This window comes from Protobothrops mucrosquamatus, unplaced genomic scaffold (genome assembly GCF_001527695.2).
Source record: "Protobothrops mucrosquamatus isolate PMUCROS unplaced genomic scaffold, P.Mucros_1.0 scaffold46, whole genome shotgun sequence".
NCBI lineage: Eukaryota > Metazoa > Chordata > Lepidosauria > Squamata > Viperidae > Protobothrops > Protobothrops mucrosquamatus.
This window is the reverse complement of record NW_015386428.1, coordinates 1,591,652-1,614,332: the sequence shown is the minus strand read 5'-3', so window position 1 is coordinate 1,614,332 and position 22,681 is coordinate 1,591,652. Positions and strand designations below refer to the sequence as shown.

General features: G+C 47.1%; 1 protein-coding gene across 1 annotated transcript; it reads left to right on the top strand.

Moving 5' to 3' along the window:
• Positions 1-7,648: 7,648 nt before the first annotated feature.
• On the top strand, positions 7,649-16,909 carry MYCL (MYCL proto-oncogene, bHLH transcription factor). Its single transcript, XM_015811687.2, has 2 exons — positions 7,649-8,051; positions 16,332-16,909. Exons 1-2 carry the CDS (start codon positions 7,823-7,825, stop codon positions 16,907-16,909), a joined length of 807 nt encoding a protein of 268 aa, XP_015667173.1. The 5' UTR covers positions 7,649-7,822.
• Positions 16,910-22,681: the final 5,772 nt, after the last annotated feature.

Genomic DNA, 22,681 nt, shown 5'->3' with positions numbered 1-22,681 from the left:
CTGCAGTAGGCCCGGATGCTCTGCGCGCGCATCAGGACAAACGCAAGCTTGTTACGTCCGATGGGAGGTGTAGTTCTTCTTGAGCCAGAATCCACGGGCTTCCGTCAGCGTCTTCCCCGAGAGCACTACATCTCCCAGGGTACCCGCGTTTATATATTGGCTCGGCCTCTGCTTCGGAGGCTCGCGCCCTGTACTCGCCAAGCTCCGCCCCTTGCGCTTTTTCCCGTCCCGTCCCTCCTTTGGCGTGATGGAACATCGAGTCTTTCTGCTTGTCTACCTCATTGACGAAGAGAGATTGAGAACTACAACTCCCAGGAGGCGAGTCGGTACCTGTAGGTCCTCGGGAGAGAATACGCCCGCGCCAACAAGGCTTTTTCCTCGGGCCTAGGCTGTTGTTGTTGCTCATGGTCCCTGGGCTAGGCCGATTCTGTCGATTGGGCGATTGCTATTAATTGGCCTTTTATGGGACGGGACTAAAGAAATAAATCCTCTTGAGACGGGCGTAGTAACCCGGTGGAAATTGTAGTGCGCTTGCATGTGGTCATTTGCGTTCACATACGGGTAGTGCGTGAAACGCGTGAGAATCCGGGAACACGTGTTAGGATGGTTACACAAAATACAAAACATTCTATGTAGAGACTAGTCGCGGAAGAAAGTAAAAGGGGCCGGTAACAAAAAAAATAAGAATATGGGGAGTATCGTGGGACGCCAAGCAGAAGAATTCATGGATAGAAGAGAATGTAGCTCAGGGTTGAACTACGAAGTCCTTGGTGTTCTCTGAGCTGGGTTGTTTCCTTGCAGATGTTCATTACCAAAGTAGCTAACATTTTTAGTGCACATCTGAGGGGCTGCATAGAGAAGAGGTTAACCTATTCTCCAAAGCACCTGAGGGCAGGACCAGAAGCAATGAATGGAAACTTAATAAGGAAAGATCCAACTAAGAAATTTCTTGACAGTGAAAACAATCAATCAGTGGGATTGCTTGCATCCAGAAGTTGTGTGTTCTGAACACTAGAAATTTTTAAGAAGAAACTGAACAGCCACTTGTATGAAATGGCCTAGGTGTCTCCTGGTCAAGCAGGGGGTTGGACTATAAAACTTCCAAGGTACCTTCCCAGCCGCCTCCCCACCACCTTTGGGAGGATGGCAAAGAGCGAAGATTTTGAGATGGAGAAGAAAGATGAATCTTCCGCTGGTCGCAGTGGGGTTATGGCAATTGGGGTGCAGGCGGCTGCTCCAGCCACCAAAAAAGTATTGCTGGCAGGGGCTGGGCCAAAGACCCGTGTAATCCAGCCTGGAAAGTTGGTACTGCAGAAGAGAACTCCGCTCCTGGAGGACTTTTCTCAGGCAGAGGTGGCTCCTCAGTGCAGAACCACCCCAAAGCCTGCTGAAGAGGAGGTCCTACTGATTCCATCTCACAGTCCTTCATCCGCAGCACCTAAGAAGGGGAAGGGGTCAACTCAGTGGAACAACTCCATGGAGTGGAAGTACCAGATGGCAGTCCACAGCCCCCCTGTTGAACAGGAAGGAGAAATTTGACTGACTGGAAGTCAAGGAGGTGGACCCTACCGCACAGTGTGTGCGCTCGATGGATGCTATATACATTTAATAAATTATTTAGGACAATCAAAGAAAATGGTGGTGGCTGGTTTGGCCAGAACTCTGAATGCTTGTGAAGATTACTTACAATTTGAACTTTTTTTTTTTTTTTTACAAATGTTGGGGGTGAATTTGCCAAAGGCTCTTGCATTTGAAGCAGGTAACTTGAGACCAGAGTTATTTTTCAGAGTGAGTCAGGCAGGATGTAAATATAATAAATAAATAAATAAATAAAAGTATCAACAGTGTGACTTCAAACAGTGTCAGGACCCCAGAAGCTTGGGACAACCTTTTGCTTCCAGAACAGAAGGTCTGGGTGATGAAGAGTGTCTTTTTTCTATTGGGGCGACCAGGGGTGACATGATAGCAATCTTCCAATATTTGAAAGGCTGCTACAAGGAAGAGGGAGTCAACCTATTCTCCAAAGCACCTGAAAGCAAGACAAGAAGCAACGGATGGAAACTAACCGAGGAGAGAAGCAATCTAGAACGAAGGAGAAAATTCCTAACAGAACAGTGGAACAAATTGCCATTGGAAATTGTAGGTGCCCCAACACTGGAAGCTTTTAAGAAGATACTGAACAGCCATCTATAAAAAATAGTATAGGTCTCCTTACGAGAACAAGAGGTTGGACTAGATGACCTCCAACGTCCCTTCCATTACAGTTGCCGAGAGGATAATCAATTATACTCAGAAAGAAGTCCAGCTGGTAGGAGCTCCTGAACTAGACAAAAAGTTGGATAAGTAGAGACATTTTAGAAGCTGATCACTGTTTTACTGGAGCATTGGGCGTCTGGTGGGGAAATCAACATATTGGCCATTGAGCAGCTGCCCAGAAAAGTTTTCCTAAACTCTTTTCAGCTTGTTATAAAATAAATGATAATGTTATAAATGATTTGCACACACATGCAATGCTATCAATTTGCCAGTTGATGGTGTTGTTGAACAAACAATTGCAGCTCAGTTTCTGAGCAGTAAGATGCCATTGCAAAACCAAATAGGTTGGGGCAACTTGGTCTAATGGTTAAGGTGCTGGATGGGGAATTGTCATGCCTCCTAGTTCCGCTTTAGGCATGCAAGGCAGCCAGTGACTCTGGACCAGTCACTCTCTCTTGGAGGAAGAAGGCAACAGCAAATCACTTCTGGATACATCCAGAAAGCTTCAGGACACCATCCTTGTAGTTGAGTTGCTGGGAGTCAAATTGATGAGAAGGACAAAAATGTAGTATGTAAAAATGATATGTGTATTCTCCAAAAAGTAAGTTCACAGCACAGCACCAAACATGTACATCCACATGCAGGATCACTAAAAATAATGTTCTCATTTTGAACCAATCAGTCATGTGACTTTTTAAGGTACTCAGAAGAGGAGAGCTTACTGTGAACCATCTGGGTAGCCCTGTTTGCTGAAGAAGCAGAACACCGGCAAGACGGACCAGCAAACAGGAGCCATGTGGCTGCGGAGCTGTTGGTGGGGGCAGTGGAACACTGCAGCACAGTAGACCAAGTGCTGCAAACGGGAGTAGACCAGGGACTGCAGACGGCAGTAGACCGGGTGCTGTGGATGGCAGTAGACCAGGGACTGTGAACAGCAGCAGACCAGTAGACTGGGGACTGTGAACAGCAACCGCACAGCAGACTCTTGGAAAAAGAAACTGATGCTATGTTGATTTGCAAAGCATAGGATACAAAAAAAAATAGGCACAATTACCTAGAACAGAGAAGGTAGAAGCATGGCTAACAGCAAAGCACATCCACCAACCATAAATGAGGGATTTTCAAACAACAAATTCATGGAACAGGCAACAGAAACTATTGTGGTATGCAATACATGTTCCATGTATGTGCTTATGCCCAAAGAATACCCAAATTATACATGCACTAAATGTAAACTATGTGAACTACTAGAGGAAAAAGTAAGGCACTTAGAGGCAACTCTAGCCCAACTCCAACCTATGAAAGAAAGCTATACCCAAACCAAACCAAATAATGGAGAAATAACTCCCAGAGGATTTGACTCTAAACTCTTGGAGGAAGACAAATGGAGGTATGTCAAACATAGAAGGAAACACAAGAATCAAAGGAAGAAGCAGCATACATCTAACAAACCCCTACTGCCCAATCTAACCCAACCAGAAGCAGCCCCATTAAAACTGAGAAATCGATTTCTCCAAGATGGAAATACACAGACCCACAATCCCCCTCAAAGAAAACATGCAAACACCTAGCAAAGAAACAACACCAAATATCCCTAAAAAAGTCACATCAACAAACACACCTGAGACAAACAGAAAGGCACCTCAGACTGCACACACACACACCCAAAAAAGAAGGTGGGTGCTGGTGAAAGTAGATTTTATTCTCAAAGGAAAAGAATCAGCCATCTGCAGACCGGACATAAAATCCAGGGAGGTATGTTGTCTCCCTGGAGCAAAAATCAAAGATGTGGCTGAGAACCTAACCAAAATAATTAGGCCCAAAGATTACTACCCTCTCCTATTCCTTCACATTGGGACAAATGACAAAACAAAGAACCTGAGCACAATACTGAGAGACTATAAGAAACTAGACAATAAAGTTAAGGAGCTAGGAGCACAAGTAGTGTTCTCATCAGTACTCCCAACAAAAAGCCAACACCCATTGAGGGGAAAAAAGAATTCTAGAAATAAGCCACTGGCTAAAGGATTAGTGTCACCCAAAAACCTTTGGTTTCCTGGACCATGGACTACATTTCCTACGCGAAGGACTCTTGGCAAGGGATGGGCTGCACCTCATGAAAACACGGGAAAATGTACTGAGAAAAAGAATGGCCCAACTCATTAGAAGGGCTTTAAACTAAAATTGAGGGGGAAGGGTAACCAATCATTAGAATCTCTAGAAGACAAAACCAATCATAAGCCCCAAGAAAACAAATCAAACAAAGAGGTAGGGAGTGATGAGAAAAAAATAAAAAATAAAACAACGATCAGGAGATACAGGAAACATACCCATGGACAGACATAAAAGTCTTAAATATTTATATACTAATGCTCAAAGCTTGGGGAACAAACAGGGTGAACTAGAAGCAATAGTACATGAGGATGGGTATGACATAGTTGGCATTACAGAAACCTGGTGGGATGAAACCCATGACTGGAATGGACTGATTGATGGATACAAATTGTTCAAAAGAAACAGAACTACAAAAAGAGGAGGGGGAGTTGCACTATATGTAAGGGAATACTACATGTCTACAGAAATGCGCGTGATCCAAGATAAAAGCCCTCCAGAATCTATATGGGTCAATATAAAAGGGAAAAAAAGTGACATTGCCATAGGGTATACTACAAGCCACCCAACCAATCAGAAGAAATAGATGGGCTCTTTGTCAACCAGTTAACAAATGCATGTAGGAAGCATACCACAGTAGTAATGAGAGACTTCAACTAACCAGATATCAGCTGGGAGACAAACTCTGCAGCAAGCGGGAGATCAAAGAGATTCCTAACTAACCTAGCCGTCAACTTTGTCATCCAAAAAGTGAGGAGGGAACTAGAAGTAAAGCTATACTGGACCTAATTCTTACTAATAGGGAAGAAATGACGGAGGGAGTTGAAGTTGCTGGAACCTTGGGGGAAAGTGACGTCATACTGGAATTCAATATAATGCAAACATAAGCAATAGAAAATAATTCAACCAATATCTTAAACTTCAAAAGAGCTGATTTTAACAAACTCAGAGAGAACCTAGAAAAGATTCCATGGAGGACTTTGAAAAAAAGCCCAGAGAAGAGCAACTAAGATGACCCAAGTCCTGGAGACTAAAACGTATGAAGAAAGGCTGCAGGACTTGGGTTTGGCCAGTCTAAAGAAAAGAAGAAATAGGGGAGACATGATAGCAGTATTCCAGTATTTGAGGGGCTGCCACAAAGAAAAGTGGGTCAAACTATTCCCCAAAGCACCAGAGGGCAGGACAAGAAACAATGCTTGGAAACTGACCAAAGAGAGAAGCAACTTGAAATTAAAGAGAAAGTTCCTAACAGTGAGGACAATTAAACAGTGGAACAACTTGCCTCCAGAAATTGTGGGTGCTCCATCACTGGAGGTTTTTAAGAAGAGACTGGACAGTCACGTGTCTGAGATGGTATAGGTTCTCCTGCTTGAGCAGGGGGCTGGACTAGAAGACCTCCAAGGTCCCTTCCAGCTCTGTTCTGTTCTCGATAGTTAAATCAGCACAGTAAAACAAACAGGCAGCAAATCTGATTCTGGGACAGACTAAGAAGATACAAGTTTGCTCATCTGCATTTATTTCAGTGTTCAGGTAGTATTTTTCATGAATTAAATTAAGCTTGAATGTTGTACAAATGATATTTAATTACCAATAATTTTAATTCTTCCCTACCCCAGGATCCCTCTGATAGCCTCATTATTCAGTCTTTTTCACAGTCATAAAACCTGACATAGATGGGTACTATCTCTTAATGCTTAGAGAATGAAACACAACACAATGCAGAAAGTGCTTGACCTACAACCACAATTGAGCCTAAAGTTTCTGTTGTTAAGCGAGACATTTGTCAAGTGAGTTTTGCCCCATTTTACAATCTTTCTTGCCACAGTTGTTAAGTGAATCATTACAGTTGTTAAGTTAGTAACATGGTTGTTATGTGACTCTGGCTTCCCCACTGACTTTGTCAAAAGGTCACAGAAGGTGGTCTCAGGACGCTGCATCCATTGTAGGTACACGCCAGTGGCCAAGTGTCTAAATTTTGATCACATGATCATGGGGATGATGCAATGGCTAGGTGGGAAAACCCGTCATAAGTCACTTTTTCCAGTGCTGTTTTCACTTTGAACGGTCACTAAACAAATGGTTGTAAGTTGAGGAGTACTTGTATAGTCTAATAATTGTCTTACAGTTGCATCAGTGCTGGGCAATGCTCACTTCACCTCAGTTGTGGCAAACCAAAATCCGCCTCCTCCTGGTTCACTGAGTGCTTCTGTGTGACTCAGAATTTGGTTGTTTTGTGTCTTTGCATCTTCCGTCACAATCCTATGCAGTTATCTTGGGTTGGTTCCCTTGTATTCCTACTTCTAGCATTAGTCCGGTTTGGGGGATTAAAAGGACGCCCCCCCAGACATTTAGGTTTTCTTTGTACCTCGGGCCTTTTGAAGGCAGCACCTGAGGAGGTCCAGGGGGCTTGAGACTGGAGACTCTCTTCCAGGCCACAGGAAGGATGAGGAAGAGGGTGCAGGTTCCTTCTCCGAGGTTATTCGCCACTATTGCCAGGACCAGGAAGTACGGGCCTTTTTCAGTGGGGAGGGGGAATGGGGATTGGCGATTGCCCGACCCACCCAAGGAGGGTCACCCTCTAAACTGTCACCTGTTACTTGACAAGATCAAATGGATCCAGGTTGTCCCTCCAGGGCACAGAAGCTCCGTTAAAGTCGAACGCCAGGGAGTCTTTCACGGTTTCGGGTTTCCCCGCGCTTTGAGCTGCTGGCCAATAGGAAGAGAAGCGGGAGGCCGAGGCCGGGGCTCCCGAGCGGACAGAACGACCCGGCAGAGGAGCGACGGGTCTCGGGGCCCGCCGCGGTGCCCCCCTCCCTCCCTCCCTCCCTCCCTCCAGGGCTGGGCGGGGGGCTTCGCGGGCAAGGCGGGCCTGGCGGGAAGGTGAGGGCGACGCCTGTACGCGCCCACTTCGCGGATCCGGCGCTGCTCATTGGCTGTATTCCGGGGACGGTCCGGGCGGGAGGCTGGAGGCCGATATAAGCGGCGGAGGCTGCGAACAATACGGCTTAGCCCGGCTAGGTCGCGCCTCGCCGGCCGCCGCTTCCGTAGCTCGCCGGGCAGTTGGGCTGGTGCGAGGCTCTAGCGCTGCCCCGACCCGCGGCAGCTGCCCGGCGGCGCAGGTGGCGGCGCTGAACCCGCCCAGGGGCTTCCGACCCGGCCCTGGGAGAAGCCAGAGCGGCGGCCGCGACCCGGAGGCGCCTACCCGGCAGAGGGAGCCACGGCCATGGACCTGGACCCGCCGCCGCCCTACTTCTACGACCCGTGCGAGGCGCAGGGCGAGGACTTCCACCGCTCCAGCGCGCCCAGCGAGGACATTTGGAAGAAGTTCGAACTGCTGCCCAGCCCCCCCGCCTCGCCCCTGCCTGGCCCCGCCGAGGATGCGGGCGCCGACGGCCCGCTGGAGCCCGCCGCGGGGCTGCTGGGCAACCTGAGCGCCTTCGTCCTCCGCGACTGCATGTGGAGCGGCTTCTCGGCCCGCGAGCGCCTGGAGAAAGCCATGGGCGAAAAGCTGGCGGCCAAGCCCGCGCCGGCCTTGGCGCCGGCGCACGATTTCGCCGGGTTGGGCGGCGAGTGCGTGGCTCCGGGCGCCGTCTTCGCTTGGCCCGGCGGGAGCGGGGCGGCGGCGACGGCCGCAGACGCCAAGATCCCGGTCTCGTCCGGCTCCGAGAGCCAGAGTGACTCCGGTAAGGCTGGCATCGAGGCGAGGGAGGGCTGAAGGGTCGCGCCCAACCCCTTTGCCCATCTCTCCGCATCCCGCGCCCTTGAGCATCCCCTGGAGTTTCTGCTTTCGCGAGGAAGTTTGCGCTGCTCCTTCCGCCTTCCCTCGCTGCTCCCGCGAACTGCTAGCGGACTCTTCTCTCCCCCCCTCCCGCTTTAGCCCCTTCCAGATCAGATCAGCTGGTTCCCAGGGAAGCTGGATTAAGGAGGGTGGGGTCGCTCGGCCTTAGCGTGTTGTCGGGATCGGGTCATTATCGGGCAGGGCCGGTGAGACGGTGGCTTTTCACATGTTGAGTGAACTCGGCCCGGAGGCCTTGAAGACGAAATCTCTCCCCTCTGCTCCTGGGGTCTGCCGGTAGGAGGGGGCATTTCCTTGAGGAACTGGAAGTGAGTTAGTGGCCGTTTCAAGTTTCAGGGTACCTCCGCTGCATTGCAATCCTATGAACTACAATCTAGTTCATAATAATTAATAATAATTAATAATTAATTATTGGAAGGCTTGAAATAGCAGCAGCAGCAGCAGCAGCAGCCTAAAGCTAAAAGCTGGTGGCATCAGACCACTACAGGTGCCATCACAAAAGCATGGCAGGGTGGTCAATAGAGCAATAGAGCAATGTCCTTTCATTCTCCTTCTGCAGCTTGGGGTTTAAAATGATCTAAAAGGCATTATGTTCTTGGGTACAATAAAATGGGGGTCGGACAGGCAAACCATGCTTGAAGTTCTGGAGTTTGGGTGCACACCTCAGAGTTGCACAGAACAGGAGAAAGAAAGAACCTAGTTGGTTCTGGAGCCATTTCAAGAAAAATCAGACTTCCAATGTGAGCCCTCTCCTAAGATTCTCATTGAAATTTTCATGGGGGGGGGGAGACTTCAGGGGAAGAGTGACAAACATGAATAGAGGGACAGGAACCGTGATGGGTGGGGGAGATTGGCCATTGGAAATGGAAGAAGCAAACTGGTCGACTCACATGTTGTCCTTAGCGTGTCATTAGAGGCCAGGAAACAGTTGTTCAACAAATAAACTGCAAGGACTGCCAATGCCTGGTCCAGTCAGCTGCTGTTAGGGCAGTTTGATCCCTTTTGTGGTGGATTTAAGACCTGAGTTTCATCTGGCTCAGTCTACTTGGTGAGTTCACAGCAAAGCAGATGATGGTAGGAGCTGCCTTTCCTCATTTACAACACCAACTTTTTGCTGGCTGATTCTCTGGCTGAGACCCAAAAAGGGATCTCCCCGATTTCTTACTGTACCCATGAGGCACTGATATTCTCCAGCTGCATATCAGGCCTCGATATTCAAGTGGTTTGAGTGTATGTGGAAGTGTATTATGACGGCTCAAGTGTTCGGTAAAACAAGCTATGGCAGAGATTGCCTTCTGCAGTGATGCTTTCTTACTGACTCATTTTAGTGAAGTATTATTTCTGGAAAACGTTTTCCAGCATAAAGAGTAATTCCAGGGTGACAGCTGCCCTCTGGTGAAAAGACAGTTTAGACAAAGTGAAATGACAAAATAGGTGTGATAGTGATGCAACACCTGTTCAAGATCAGTTTTTTCCCAGCTAAACTGGGAGGGGGAGGTTCCTTGTAATTCTACTGCATTCTATTTCCAGGCTTCAAGCTTTGTTGATCCTCTTCTGCTTGAGTCACTAGGTGAATGGTGGTGGCTTGTGACTCAGCTTGCAAGGCTGAAGAAACAAATCAGGTGTAAGGTTTAATTCATGAGGACAGCGGTAGGTCTGGCAGAGGCTTAATCTCAGTTAGCAAAGGGGTGGGAACAGTTACTGATTTATTGAATCATGCGCTTGTGTTGACATGAACTTTACCCCCACCAACAGGAGGGCTCTGTCCACAAATGCCCTTTTCAGTCAATGACAAAAAGCAACAGATGCTCATGTTTGGGTTATTTTGAGGGGGTGTGGCTGCTTAATGAGTGGCTGGAGGAGAAGCCAATGGGGATAGGAAGGGGTGGCATTTCTGAATGTGATCCATCAACTTCTTTCATCCTGGAACTAAGGGTCAGGCTCTTTTATATGCCCCCCCCTCTCTCTGTGTGTGTCTTTGTTGATTTCTGGAGATTGTCTCTGAGTACTGCAGTTTTCTTGGCAAGATTTCACAAGCATCTGCCATTGCCTTAGGGTTGAGAGAAAGTGCTTGGCCCAAGGTCACCCAGCTGGCTCTGTGTCAAAGGGGAGACTAGAACACAGGGCCTCCCTGTTCCTAGCCTGGTGCTTTAACCACTAGACCAAACTAGCTCTTTAGACAATATTAATCCTAGGGGAAAGTTGGATTCTGCAAAAGGAAGCTTAGAAGACAACTTCAAAATGTAGAGCAAGTAAATGGGAATTCATAATGGGTATAAATGGGTTTTCAAATCTTTTACTTTAAGGGTTTTATGCTGTTTTCAGGACCAAAGTGAACTAGTGCCCCAAAGCAGTGATCCATTTGTAATTTTGTCAAGTGCAGATGGGTGCTCTGTAGAGCAGGGCTTTTTAACCCGTGGTATGCTGGCCCCTGGCAGGTGGTACGCGGCCCTGCCCAGCCTAGCCAAGTGTAGCAGGGGAGATAAAGAGCCAAAGCGGCGCAGTGCAGGACTTGCCCTGAGAGAGTCCTCAGGAACTGCAGGGCTGCTGGGGCGAGACAAAGGCCCCAGGATCAGCACTTCCGGCTCACTAGGAAGAGAAAGGAGGAGGAGGAGGGCGGAAGGGATATAAAAGGAGGCAGTTTTGGCGGGAGAGGGAGAGAAAAAAGAGAAAAGGCTTTTGTCAGAGAAGTGTGTTTGTGTGTGTGTGTGTGTGAGAGAGAGAGAGAGAGGGAGAGAGAAAAGGCTTTTGGTGGGACATGTACTGAGAATGGGGAGGATTTTGAAGGGATGTGTGTGTGTGTGTGAGAAAGAGAGAAAAGGCTTTTTGTGAGAGAAGCCATGAGGAGAAAGGGAGAGAAGAGAAGGAAGGAGATGCAAATGAGAAAGAGGGAGGGGGGAGGGAAGAAGCCTAACCCCCTCCACGGGAGACCCCTGGATCCCTCCACAGGCGCCCCCTGACCTGAGTGACGACCTGAGCAACATCGAGCTGGCCACACAGCCCCACTCCCCCCCCCCACAATGCTGATGTGGCCCTCAATGAAATCAAGTTCGACACTCCTGATATAAAAGGACAAAGGGGGAAGAGGAGAGGATAGAAAAGAAGAAGGGGTGAGAAATTTGTTAAATAAGATTTGCCCCATTTTACGACTTTTCTTGCCACATTTGTTAAGTGAATCACTGCAGTTGTTAAATTAGTAACACGGTTGTTAAATGAATCTGGCTTCCCCTATCGACTCTGCTTGTCAAAAGGTTGCAAAAGGGGATCACATGACCCCGGGACACTGCCACCGGCATAAATATGAATCGGTTGCCAAGCATGCAAATGTAAATCACAAGATCCTAGGGATGCTGCAATGGTCATAAATGTGAAAAATGGTCATAAGTCACTTTTTCCAGTGCTGTTGTAACTTCGAACAGTCACTAAGTGAACTGTTGTAAGTCGAGGACTACCCGTACTTTGTCACTTTTTTCCTTTTTTGGAGGGGGGTCGTCAAGTTTTTGACATCTTGCTAGGCGACTGGTGGTACTTGGATATTGCCATATCCTAAAAGTGGTACAATCGGTTGAAAAGCCCTGCTGTAGAGGATGGGAAAGGCATTCTTGGAGACTCCAGCCCCCATCCTGCTTGCTTACTCTTCAGTTGATAGGAAGCCCCCGATCTTCCCTTTTCTTTGAATTTAGATAAAACAAGTTGCAAGAGAATAGCAGGATCTTTCCATTATCATTGTTTAAAATGTAACCCACGAGCACTGTGTTTGGGTCCTGAGAGTGAGAAATAAGGTTCATCCAAGTATCTTTATAATGCCTTGGTAAGACCACACTTGGAATACTGCATCCAGTTTTGGTCACCACAATATAAAAAAGATGATGATACTCTGGAAAGAAGGCAGAGAAGAGCAACAAAGATGATTAGGAGACTGGAGGCTAAAACATATAAGGAACGGTTGCAATAATTGGGTATGTCTAGTCTAGTGAAAAGGAGGACCAGGGGCAACAGGATAGAAGTGTTCCAACATTTGAGGGGCTGCCACAAAGAAGAGGAGATCAGCCTGTTTTTCAAAGCACCAGAAGACAAGACAAGAAACAATGGTTGGAAACTAACCAAGAAGAGAAGCAACCTAGAACTAAGAAGAAATTTCCTGACAATGAGAACAATTATCCAGTGGAGCAGCTTGCCTTCAGAAGATGTGCTCCATCACTGGAGGTTTTTCAGAAGAGATTAGACAGCCATTTGTCTGGAATGGAGTCTGCTGCTTGTGTTGGACTAGAAGATCTTTAAGGTCCCTGCCAACTCTGTTATTCTGTTATTTTATTTTTCACATTAAAGACCCTCCACTGTGGGCTCCTCTGTCTGTTTCTTCTAGTCCCCTTAGCAAAGACGAGAAAAGCTGAACCAGAGGCAGGGGTTTGATGAGAGGCGAGTTTAGACAGGTGGCAGCCTTTCCTGGAAAAGGCTTTCTTTTTTTCTTTCTTTCTTTCTTTCTTTCAGAGAGCCCAGCCGGTTTGTCTGAAGAAGAATGAAGGGTTTCTGTTGGAGTTTACTTAAGCCCTTCTCAACTCCTCACTCTCTCTTTTTGTGAGCTGCTGGGCAGAAGGTGCTATGTCCCTTTTTGTGCCTCTGGAGGTGGGGAAAGGCTCTATAGATTTATGGCTTTTGTGAAGTGGCAAGTCAGAGGGACAAAAACCAGCTCCCCTCCTCCTGCCTGCCCCCCCACCCCAGGCCTGGGCTTCATTTACAATTCCAATGAGCTATGAAAGAACAGGGAAAAGATGGGTGGTGGATTTAACCAATAAACTTTGTTCCAATCCTGCCTCCCAACCAGATACAATTAGAGCTTGTTCTCTTGTTGTCCCTGCAATTGTCTTCAGTAGAGATTTCTTCCTCTCCCTCCAGAGTACCAGAAAACACGGCTTGTTTGGCTGCAGTTCTAAACAGACTGAATTTGGAGGGCAGAAATGCTCCCCTCCCAATTCTCAGGAGGTTGCTTTGGTGCAGGTCAGATTGCTGGAGTCCTGACCGGTCTGAGTTGCACAGGAAAGGAGGCTAAGTGTGTACTAAGTTTCCAGAATAATGTGGCTACATTGCCCTGGTCACTCTTGAGGCTGAGAAACTATTTGTCAGACATGCCCCAGTTTGCTCTCAGGAAAGTAGGACTCATGACTCCATTTAATTGAAGCAAAGGAACTTTTACTGAAAGAAACTGGTTGCAGCAAAGTCAGGCGGAATCCGGTGTTCCCGCGCAAAATACAAAGCTATTTTTTCCTTTCCCACTCCCTCCCTCCCACCCTAACCTTACCCACCCACCCAGCCAACCAATGTGATGCCGGTATGATGTTTTGAGAAACTCCTGAGTTGTCAAACTGGTAGCATTCTATTCTCAGGGCAAATGGCCTTGAAGATCCTGGTACAAGCCAATTTCGTGACCTGGTCTTCTTCCGTTGTCATTTCCCCATCCCCATTCCCCCACCACCACCTCCCCATTTCCCACCATTAGATACACAGGTGTGGATTCCTCCCTACCCTTTGATGGCAGGAGCCCAGCAAGGTGCCAGCAAGATCCTGACATGCTGCCCCCCTTGACAGGGACATTAGTTCTGCAAAAGAAGAGACAGAGAGAGAACAAGGACAACCAGGCTTAGATCATTTTGTTTGTCATTTTGTTTGTTGTTTGTAGAACCACTTAAGGCAGAGTTCCCCAACCTTTCCAGCTTGGCAGCCCGGAAGGAAAGGGAGCAGCAGAGAAATGTGGGCCACGCACCCACGACGCAGGGGCTCGTGTATGTACATGCGCAAATGGGCCACGTGCTCACATGGCACACGCACTGGTGCCCGTCCTCATGTGCAAATGAGCCGCTGGCACCCACTTGATGGCGTTGCTTGCGTCCCAGTGCATGCGCAAATGGGGCCACTAGTGCCCACGCAGTGGTGCTACCGTGAGTGGGCAGGGCTCACCAGCTATTCCTGGGGCCCAGTAGCCAACAGACCGTGGCCCGGTACCGGGCTGTGGACCATAGGTTGGGGACCCCTGGCTTAAGGAGTTTGGCGGCTTTAACATGTTTGAGGTCCACCCTCAAGTCTTTCCATGCCACTGGATTTTCCTGTAGTGTTTGCGGGAATCCAGGATGTTTTTGACTTCCAAGTGCCGCTTCCCTTCAACCGTGAGGGGCTCGGGGGGAGGGGGTGGCATCAGGTGCAAGGGGGAGGGCGTCTCAGGTTTCATCAGACTGCAGTGGAAAACTGGGTGGATGCACCTGAATGATTTGGGGAGTTCGAGTTCTACTGTGACTGGGTTAATCGGGCATTTAATGGGAAAAGGTCCAACGTATTTGGGCCCCAGTTTTTTTGAAGGTTGTCTGGATTGCAAGTACTTGGTAGATAAATACACCCAATCCCCTACATTAAAGTCCTTAGGCTTTGTGCATTTTTTGTCTGCTTGCTTTTTATAGCGGTTTTCTAGCCACTGACCAGATGTTTTGTAATTGGGTCACCCAATCTTTGAGAGCGGAGACAGAGGGGGTGACCACAGGTAATTCAAGTATTGAGGCAAAGTCTTGGCCCATGGCCACTTTGAATGGGGTGAAGTCTGTGCTGCTATGGACGGAATTATTGTAAGCTAATTCGGCAAACAGGAGGAGCTCCGTCCAGTTGTCTTGCTGGTTGTTTACATAACAACTGAGGTACTGCTCTAGAACCCCATTGGCTCTTCCATATATCTCATTAGCTTGGGGGTGATGACCGGAGCTTAGTCCCTGGGAGATCCCCCAAAGTTCCAGAAATTCCTGCCAAAACTTCAAGGTGAATTGGACTCCGCAATTGGAGTTTATTCGTTGCGGAGCCCCATGCAGTCTATAGACAAGTTGAATGAAAAGTTTAGCCAAGGCACGGGTGGACGGGATCTTTTGGCAGGGCACGAAATGTATTTGTTGGGAGAATAGGTCCATTATGACCCAGATCACCGTATTTCCTGAGCTCTCAGGGAGTTCTACAATAAAGTCCATGGAGATTTCCTTCAGTGGAGCACTAGACAGCTTGCCACATACCCTTCAATGTCCTTTTTCAGCGATGGCCACCAAAACTGTCGTTTGACCAAATGGAGCATTTTAACGAACTTGAAATGTCCCATAGTTTTAGAGTGATGCCTTTTCTCTAGAATTAACAGTCTCTGTCTTTGGAGAATATTAATGGGGACAGTGTGGGGCTCTCTATAGGCACCTACCTGGTCAGTTTTAGGGTTGGGTTTAATATCCCTGATCTTTTACTACTCAGTTATAGATTTGTAAGTTTGCTGCTTTAAGGAGTTTTACTCTGTTATTGTGCTGCATTTGGTTACTTAAGTGCAATAAAGCTGTAATAGTCCTCAATAGTAGACTGATAACATCTGATGAAAAAGAGAAGAGGGAGAAGAGTATCAGACTAGAGGTCCAAATGCACAAATACTACCCAAAAGGGGACATAGTATTTCTTAATTCACAGAGTGGCTCTAGAATTGGAACAGATCATGATTTTGCTCCTTCCAGTCATTCTTTTTGCATCTTGCTGTGCCTGTCAGGAGATCAGGAGGAAAACACATTCAGTGTTCCAGATATTTGAGTTTAGAGATGCATCTCCTGTCTTACGAGCCACAAGCCATTCCAGAATTTGGTAAAGCCATCGACCCATAACTTAGGGTCAGGAGCAGGTATGAAGAACCTCTTCTGGCAGTGCCAAGGTTGACTTTACAAGGCATCTGATGGCTACCAGGGAAAACTGAATCCAGCCTTGGGATTGGATCGAGGCACTTTTCAGTAGTTGTAGAAGTTAATATCTGGTTTGGGATGCTCACATGCCTTGAAGAAAGAGGCCACAAGGTTCCACCTACTTCTGCTGGGACCCTTGGTTCATACAAGTTGAGACCTGTTTTGTTCAGCTATGGTTTATTGAAAATCACAATTAGCTGGATTTGCAGAATATGCAAACCAAAACCAAGCTCACCACAGTACAGCTTAAACCCAGCCTTGAGCTGTCTCTTGGCTCAGGTGAAGTGCTGTCCATTCAATTATATCTCTGCTTGAGTACTCAGGTTTCTGCACACTTTCAGCTCCTTTAATTAGTCGTTTGCCACTGCCTGAATCACAGAAGCAGATCTTGATACCTGTTGATTCCTCCATCTTTTCTTTGTTTGCAGAAGGAGAAGAAATCGATGTGGTGACCGTGGAAAAGAGGCAGGCTTTGGGGACAAGGAAGCCAGTCACCATCACAGTGCGGGATGACCCCCTGGATCCCTGCACAAAGCACTTCCACATCGCCATCCATCAACAACAGCACAACTATGCTGCCCGCTCCCCACCTGAGGCTCATTCCATCGAGGGGCCTCTGGAGAAGGGCAGCCCTGATGCTGGGGACAATGAGCCCCGGTTGCCAGGGCAAGGAGGGGCAGAGAGTTTCCCTCCTGCGGATTCCCTCCCCAAGGCTGGGAGCGCTCCTGGCTCGGACAGTGAGGATGTGACCAAGAGGAAAAACCACAACTACTTGGAGCGCAAGAGGCGGAATGACCTTCGTTCGCGTTTTCTGGCACTGAGGGACCAGCTGCCCGGACTCGCATCTCACCCCAAAACCCCCAAAGTGGTGGTCCTGAGCAAAGCCTCCGAGTACCTGCAGCTGCTTCTTAGCACTGAGCAGCAAATGCTGGCTGAGAAGAAGCTGCTGAAACTGCACCAGCTTCAGCTACGGAAACAGATTTCACACCTGCAGGGCACCCAGTAGCTGGCCAGGCTTCCTGGGTTTTCAGTCGCATCAGCACTTTTGGGTTGGTTTTGGGTTGCAGGCTGCTAATGGACTGTCATTCCCAGCATGCACTGCCACTGCACATCACCCAGGGCTCGTCCTTATTCTGCTACTCCCATCTGATTTCTGTTCCTCCTGCCAGGAGAGTGAGGGGGGCTTCAGCTACCAAAACGCGGCTTTTGCTGCACAATGTTGGATTATGGCGAAGACCCACAGCTGTCCCCTTCTTGGTGGGCCCTGCTGGACCCAGACGGCTGTTTCTCCAGAGGGACCCTGGGACATACCAGACAAGACCCTCATCGCAATCAGTAGGGTGTTTTCAAGGGGGCCCTGAGCAGCATTTCTCAGTGGAGGTCAGGGGTGCATGATGCATTTGTCATTTGTGGAGCTCCTTAGGAGGGTGGATCTTTCTGCAATTTGTTGCTTTTTCATAGTGTGATGGTAGTCAAATTCTTTGTCTCGTCCCCTTGCTCACAGTCCAAGACTTGGTTAGCATTGTCTTTTTCTGTTTCTGCAACAAATCGTGGATGGGTCCTTTGCGCAAAGGGTTATTTCACAGCTGGAGTCGGGGAGCTGAGACCTCCCTGGAAAGGCAGCAAGGAGCGCCCTGCAGGGGAGCTTCTGGTTTTAAGGAAATCTAATTCCAGTGGAGTACAACCTGCCCAGGAGGGAGTCCATATCAAGGGTTTGGTGCAAAAGGCACTTCTGCTGTGGATACCATCTGACCTTTCAGAGTTTTTCCAATTCACACGGGGGTTGGGGCATAAAAAAAAACCACCCCACCTTACTCCACCACTAGAACAGCACTGCAATCACCTTGAATTTGATTTACCTCATTCTTTTTCCATTGAATGACAAACCAGGACTTATCTTGGTGTTTGTATAACTTGGAACCTAATGTAGTGACTGCCTCATTCTTTGTACTGGACTGCTTTTTAAAGATACATATTGTATTTTTGTACTTTTTTAGATTTTTTTTGTTTTTGTAAAATGCTGGCTCTTTCCCCTTCCCCCTTTGTTTCTATATCCAAATATACTGCCTGCAGTCAGGGCGGTGGGCCACCTCCGTGGCTTGCAAGGGAGTGATTCAGATTGGCTCCCTTGGGAACAGGCTCCTTTCCAAAAACTGGGATGACTGGAAATTCTTCTCGCAGGGAAGAGGCTGGTTCCAGCTTGCAAGTGCCAACAGCAGATGTCCCAGGGGCCTGTCTGGTGGAAAGCAGAGCTGACCCTGCACGTTCAAGCCGACTCCAAGATGGGGTTTGTTTCCCAGGTATAGCAGGAAATGGCTGCTTTTGTACTGGGCTTATATGGGCTATTAGCCCACCTGTGGGGCAGATCTTCAGGGCAGCAAAGCAGGTGGGGTGCAACTCGTGGCTTGTGGAAGCACTAAGAACATCTTGGTGAACAAGGAGGCTGGCGAGTCTCATGGAAGGCCAGGGGGCATGGCGGGTGAGAGAAAGCTGTGCGCTTGCTCTCCCTGATCTTGAACTTCATGTGCTGCATGGAACTCGCTGGGAGAGATGGATGCCTAAAGCAGGGATCTCCAGACTTGACACCTTTATGACTTCTGAACTTCAGCTCCCAGAGTTCCTCAGCCAGCATGAGGAAGTTGAAGTTCTGGGAGTTGACGTTCAGAAGTCTTAAAGCTGTCAAGTTTGGCCTAATCCTTTCAGAAACTGCCCTTCTGCACAAGGCCACTGCACTGGCTCCCTTTCCTCTTCAGTGAAAGAGCCACCCTAAGATCCTTGCTGGCGGGAAAGACTGCCACGTTGATCCACTGCAATTATTTGTGGTCTTTTCTTCTAGGGTGGGATGGCAGCCTTTGCTAACAGGAGGGGGCTGAGCAGCATCTCCCTCTGCTTTTGCCAAGCTTTCCCAGAGCCTGGCTGCTCCCTCCTTCTGCAAACTCCCATCCATCCCCCCCATCTCAGGAGGAGGGAGAGTGATGGGCCTCCTTGCTGGCAGAGTGCAAAGTCCACCGTGCAGATACGGCTGGGACATTCCTCAGCCAGCCCCAGCAAAGCTTCGAGGTTGGGGGGGCGGGTCAGACTTAGCACTTTGTTACCTCACATTTCTGAAATAAATTAATGACAAATGGGCAAACCAATGTGGTGTCTTTTTCTCTTGGGGGGGCAGATTCTTACCTGGGGGGAAGGCTTCATGTTGTGTTGAATCCAGCTGAAAATTAAATGGCTGTTGATAGTGAGAGCAGAAGTTACTTCTGTGCTATAATGGAAATTCCTCAAGACCGGCCATCTTGAATTGTTCAGCACCTTCCTTTGAACTCCTGAAGTGCCCGGACACTTGCGGGCAGCATCTGGCTAATTTGGGGTATTGCCATGATTGTCACCCCATTCCACCCTCTCTGTAAATGGAGATTTATTCTAATTCGGGAGGGGCAACCTCGGGGTTATGCAGCAAAGTTGATTCTTTGTAGGATAAGGGCTTATTTTTGGCTTTTTGGCATCCAAAAAAATCCAGAGCTGCATTCTTAATCCAACAGAGTGCTTCAGGATTTTGCTTGCTCTGAGTGAGGAGGGGCCAATGGCTTGTACTCCAACTTGACAGATGCAAGAAAAAGATGAGCTGGTTTACCCAACACTAGAACTGGATTTGTATTGAAATTCAAAGGTAATTAAAATGTTTGAATCAAGAGGTTTTATCAGACCAACAAGATGACCAGGATGGAAGATACTGGTTAGGCCCACCCTCATTGTGACTGTGGTACATGATATCAAAAGAGGAGCATGAAATCCCTCCGGGGCAGAGACATAAGGCTCTGCCAAGCCCAATTAAGTGTTTCTATGCTCAAGAGAGAGGCCTCTTTAGCTTGGGGCATGAATGTGAAATGCTAGCAGTTGTACAAATGCATTGGATTCACACAACATATTAAACCCATGTTATCAGTGCAATTCTGCTTTCACATGTCTAAAGACAAACATGTATTGCAAAGCAAGTCTGTGGCTGCTCCATAGACCCAGAACAAGGAATGAGCAGTCCCCTAGCCTGAAAGTTTTTAAGAAGAAACTGGACAGCCATTTGTCCGAAATGGTATAGGGTTTCCTGCCTGAGCAGGGGGTTGGACTGGATGATCTCCAAGGTCCCTTCCAACTTTATCATCATCATCATCATCATCATCATCATCATTATTATTATTATTATATCATCAGGAGCTGTCTCCCTAGTCACACTGCTGTAAATAGTTTATAAAAACCATTTGACTTTTCCAATTTGCATGAAGAAACTAACATCGATGTGCTAAGCTTTCACTCCAAAAGGTTCCCAAAATGGCCCCCAAACTCAGTCCTACCTATAGACTGACATTTACAGGCCATCTGATGTAGCTTGTATAGCCTTCAAAGATTAAAATATCAGTAAATGACAATTGCAACTATAAGGCAAAAACGCACCATCTGTTCTGCAAAATGATGCCCTAAAGTGCGTTTGGTCTGCTTTAGAGGGAACATTTCTACTGGGGGAAAAAAACGCTTCCAAAGTGTAAGCTTTTATTTGGAGAGGTTCATCTTGCAGTGGCATGCTCAGTCTTTTCTGCATAATAAAAGGAAAGTTGGCAACTGCAGAAATGCTTCAGGCAGCGTCATGAAAGTTACAGCTGGCAGCAGAATCTCTGGCCTCCTGACTCACAATCGGGCCCCAGAACAGGGACTCAGTGGGCATTCCTCAGGACTCAGCCAGGCCCGCTGGGTAGATTAGGGATGGAAATGCCCTCCTAAGATGCCAGGTAAGGAACAGCAGCCACAGGACTTTTCTCCAAACTTAACCTGGGAGTTTCTACACCTCCAGCTTGTGATCTGCCCATCTTCCCCTGCCACGGGTCTTCTGTGCTGCTATCCCACACAGTCCTTTGGTTGTATTCATGTGATACGCTTATCCTGGTCAGTTGCAAATATAGTTGCTGCATTGCACAGCCTCCCAACCTTGGTTAGTTTTAATAATTTTCATTCTTGGGAGGAAGAGGTTCGTTTGTAGCACGAGGACAGGCTCATGCTTTGGGTGCAGCATGAATCGAAGTATTGTGCAAATCCTGAAAAGTTATCAACTTACTTGTTGGGTTAAGCATCCTATGTAGATACATTCTCTGTACAGGTAGTCCTTGACCCATGACCACATTTGTGACCAGAACTTTGGTTGCTAACTAGTGCAGTTGTTAAGTGAGTCATGCCTGATTTTAGGACCCTTTTTGCTATGATCATTAAACAAATCACATGGTCATTAAGTGAATCTGGCTTCTTCCATTGATTTTGCTTGTTGGAAGCCCCCTGGAAAAGTTGCAAATGGTGATCACTTGATCCCAGGACACTGCAATCATTGTAAATACAAACTGGTTACTAAGAAGCTGAATTTTGATCATGTGATCATGGAGATGCTATGATGGTCATAAGTGTGAGGACTGATTGTAAGTCATTTCTTTCAGCAATGTGGTAACTTTGGATGATCATTAAAAGAAAGGTCTCAAGTCAAGGACTACCTGTATATGTCCATGTGTGTGGCTAGGTACGCCTACAAAATTGAATTCGAATTTTTTCCCCACAACATTTGACCATATAAGGAAAAGAAACAAGCTCTCTCTTTTCCAACAAGAGTGCAGGTATGCTACTTGCAACTATGAAGAGTATAACAAAGGATTGACATTGAGATTGACCAAAACATGTTTATGGAACACTTATTTACTTTGAATGCATCGTCCCTATATTTGGTAAGTATTTTTCTTACCTTTTCATCTGATAATACTTTCATGAGAAGCCAATGACGAGCAAGCACAATTTGCAACCTAGAATATTTCTCTAATATTCATGCTCACAGGTAACTACAGTAGCTTGCTAAACTGCACATCATGGGTTTTTTTAAACAAATATTTTGCTGAAATCAAAATATATTATGTCTGTAGCATTCCCACAAACTATTAAGGACTTCTCTGATAAAAAAGAAATAAGTTTATTAATACTGCAAATGACATAAAAGTTGGCTATGTTTGCTAATGGTGTAGACAGTGAAAAATCAGGGAATCCTTCAGAGGTTATAGACAAATAGGTTAAAATAACTTTTTAAAACAGAGTTAAACTAAGAACAGAAGTCAAATGTACAAGTAGAAGATGGTGTTCATCTAGCTTGGTAACATTGTAATAAAAAAGATCCTTGTAAGAAGTCCTTAATTGTCACCTAAGTAGGAGTCAGCAGCAGGCAAAAAGTGTAAATGCAATTTTAGGTTGCTTCAACAGTATACTTCCAAATCACTGAAAATAATTATTTCCCCCTTTTTTGTATATTGGTCAGACCCCACCTCAAATGTTATGTCCAGTTCTAGAAACCACACCTTTAAAATGCATTTGGAGACATCAGAAGCAGCTCAAAGAAATCCAGTGAGAATTCTGAAGAGTTCCCAAATGCAAATCCTTTGAGCAAGGCTCTCCAAACTTGGTAACTTTAAGACTTTTGGACTTCAACTCCCAGAATTCAAGGGAGTTGAAGTCCACAAGTCTTAAGACTGCCAAGTTTGGAGAACCCTGCTACAGAGAGACTGGAAGGGCAGGTATGTTCAGTGTTGGGGAAAGAGAACTGTTCTCCATTATTCAAAAGGCTCTGACGGAGACCTCTCCTGGGTCTCCCAGGACATGAAGTTGCAGATCTAGAATCTCAAAAGGCAGAGTCCAAGTGAAAGTGGCCGAGGTCTCTTTTGAACTGGAAGAGCAGCTGGACAGTGGAACTGATCATGGAGGGAGATGGGCT